The sequence below is a fragment of the Pygoscelis adeliae genome, unplaced genomic scaffold, assembly GCF_000699105.1.
Source record: "Pygoscelis adeliae isolate BGI_AS28 unplaced genomic scaffold, ASM69910v1 Scaffold13, whole genome shotgun sequence".
Classification (NCBI taxonomy): Eukaryota; Metazoa; Chordata; class Aves; order Sphenisciformes; family Spheniscidae; genus Pygoscelis; species Pygoscelis adeliae.
Genome location: NW_008824499.1, coordinates 403,234 through 405,886, shown reverse-complemented (window position 1 = coordinate 405,886; position 2,653 = coordinate 403,234). Strand labels below are relative to the sequence as shown.

The following is a 2,653-nucleotide window of genomic DNA, read 5'->3' as shown; positions in this document are numbered from 1 at the left end:
GTGCGTCTGTGAGGAGGTCCCAGTGACTCTGGGATGCCCGCTGACCGTCAGCTTCACCCCAGGGCACCCCCCTTTCCAGCTGCTGGTTTCTGAGCCAGGGCTCCTCTCGCCACTCTGTGGCACCTCCCAGGGACTGAAAACAGGGTCTTGAGGCTGCCCCACTGCCATTCCCAAAGCACCAGCTCATGACCTGCAGCTTCCAGCAAGTGCTTTGGCCGGGGCTGTGCCTGTCAGCCAGCCGGGCTGTGGTGGGCTCCGCGCAGCCTCTCACCTGCCTGTCCTTGTCCTTTCAGGAACGAGGTGACCAAAATGAAATTCGAAGGGAAGACTTTCTATTTATATGTAAGTCAGAAAGAGGTGAGTGGTTTCCCTTCCCGTGGGACTTCCTGAGCGCAGCTGTGGTCGTTGCTTCAGCAGGTTCTCCGTGCACTTGGCAGGCTGCAGCCTGCAGCAGCGTCACCCTGTGACTGCGGTGCAGGGACGTGGGCACGGTGGCAGGGCCTGCAGCTCAGTGGCAGCGCTGGGGTCAGCTCCCTGCTCCCGCTGGCACCTTGCTCTGGGCATTAGAGCCTGCAGCCCGGGTTAGCCCTGGGCTGTGCCATGGTGATGGCTCTGCTTTCAGCAGCAACCCAGGACCTCCTGCAGCTTCTTGCCATGCCTGCCCGCCACAACCATGTGCTGCATTTGGGATTATTGTGGTTATTTGTTACTGCCATCCCGCTCGGTCAGCCCTGGTTAGCTAAGTCAGCCTGAAAACCTCTGGCTGAAAATGGCTCCCACACAAGCCATAAGCATGATTTTTTAAAAAAATGTATTCACACAAGCCATAAGCATGATTTTTTTAAAAAAATGTATTTCTGGACATTCAAAAAGGCAGGTAAGCTGGAGGAGGTGGGTGGCAGGTCACTGGTGCGCACGTCTGCCCATCCCTCATGCGAGGTGCAGCGCTGAGGTGTCGGCCGGTGCTCCAACGTCTCCCCGCATCATGAGTGGCTCTGGAGGAGGATCTGCCCCGTGTCAGCGCTGCTCTGGCCTCCGTCCACATTCCCAACATGCTGCCCGGTGGGCACCACTGACTTGTTCTCCTATCAACTCCTTGTCTTTCTCCTTTAGGAAAAGAAAATTGTTCTTACATATTTTGCCCCAACACCAGAAGCCTGCAAGCACCTCTGGAAGTGTGGGATAGAAAACCAGGCTTTCTACAAGTAAGTGCCAGGCCACCCAGGCGTGCATGGTGGTGTGTTCTGCATCTCCCCGTGGGTCGGCGCTGCCCCGCACAGCAGCTGCCCGAGGGCTCCATCCAGGTACGGGGGCTCGGGCACTGGCTGTCCCCAGCCACGTGGCACCCCTGTCCCAGTGGCCCCAGCAGAGTCACCAGCCACCAAAAGCGCTGGTGCCCCCGGGCTGGGGGCTCTGCCCACGGGGTCCCTCCCGCCCCCCACCCCGCACTCATCCCTCTGCAGCGAACCTTTAATCAGGAGATTAAAACTAATTGTTTGGAGATTAAGCCTTTAATGCTGAGCAACCGGCGCACGTCCTGTCTGCAACAGCAGAGGTGTTTTAGCATTTTCCATGTTAATGGCAGCTTGTTTGGAGCCGGCCCGCGTGTGTGGATGCTCAGGCACTGTGAGCAGCCAGAGTGGGAGGCAGCAGGGGGCAGACACCAGCAAAACTCAGGGAATATTTTCTGACGTAAAATTCAAGGGTGGATTTTAAAAAATGGCTTAGCAGGGTCCGTTTGTGCTGAATCTGGCGCTAAAATCCCCACTGAAGTCAGACCAGTGCCCCGGGGTGCTTTAGAAAAGCCTGCCTTTTAATGGGGAAAGCTCAAAAACTTTCAGAAATAATCTGCTTCTAAGCTCTTTGGGAACAAGTTAATTATGTATGTGAAATATTCAAGGGGCCAGGGAGGTGACGTGCAGTCTGGGCTGCAGCTGCGAGCCTGGGCAGTTGTGGACAGTGGCTTGAGGGACCATTCCTGCAGCTGCCTGGCTTTGGGGGACCTCCGGGCTGGGGGTCTCACCTGGGCAGTGGGACCTCCTGCCTGGGGAGGACAGGGAAGGTGGTGTCCTTTCCCAGGAGCTCTGGGCTCCCTAGTTCGTGGCCACCAAGGCAGCTTTTCTGCCCCTGGTTTGGTTAATTGGGCTGTCAAACAGAAAGGGAGAGGTCGCGGGCTGGACTGTCTAAAAACCAGGGAGGTACCAGGTGGAACGGTTTGATTTTACCATCCTGCTCATGTTGTACTTAAAAATAGCCTGCTTTGTAATGCGTTTTATTTTAATCAGTAAGATGCAAGATAAAGCGTGTGATGTATTCTCTTTGGGAATACTGCAATCAGCAGCTGCAATCAGCAGGTTTCATTTCTCATTATATTAACATGAAATGAAATTGCAATATTGCTTTACAAATCTTTTTATGATTAATCATGTCAGTAAATTACTGCTGGATTATGCACCCGGTGGAGTGGACTGTGGCCTCAGCTGAGGTGCTGCTGGGCTCCTCCTGGGGCGAGGGACCGGCTCCCGTGGGATGAGGAGGAGATAGGACTGTCCCTCCTTACAGTTTTACCCATTGCTGGCCGGACTGACCCCAGTGAGTGCCAGCCTGCCTGGGACGGGCCGATTCCTGCACCCCTGCGATGCAGAGGTTGTGG

At 55.3% G+C, this 2,653-nt stretch overlaps 1 protein-coding gene across 1 annotated transcript in view; it reads left to right on the top strand.

Annotated features, from left to right (window-relative positions):
• Positions 1 to 2,653, top strand: part of FRMD5 (FERM domain containing 5) — a 30,665-nt gene that overhangs the window by 21,282 nt on the left and 6,730 nt on the right. Inside the window, exons 8-9 of the mRNA XM_009321506.1 lie at positions 294 to 357; positions 1,114 to 1,205. Of these exons, the coding sequence (XP_009319781.1) occupies positions 294 to 357; positions 1,114 to 1,205 (156 nt within the window). The remainder of the gene's footprint in view (positions 1 to 293; positions 358 to 1,113; positions 1,206 to 2,653) is intronic.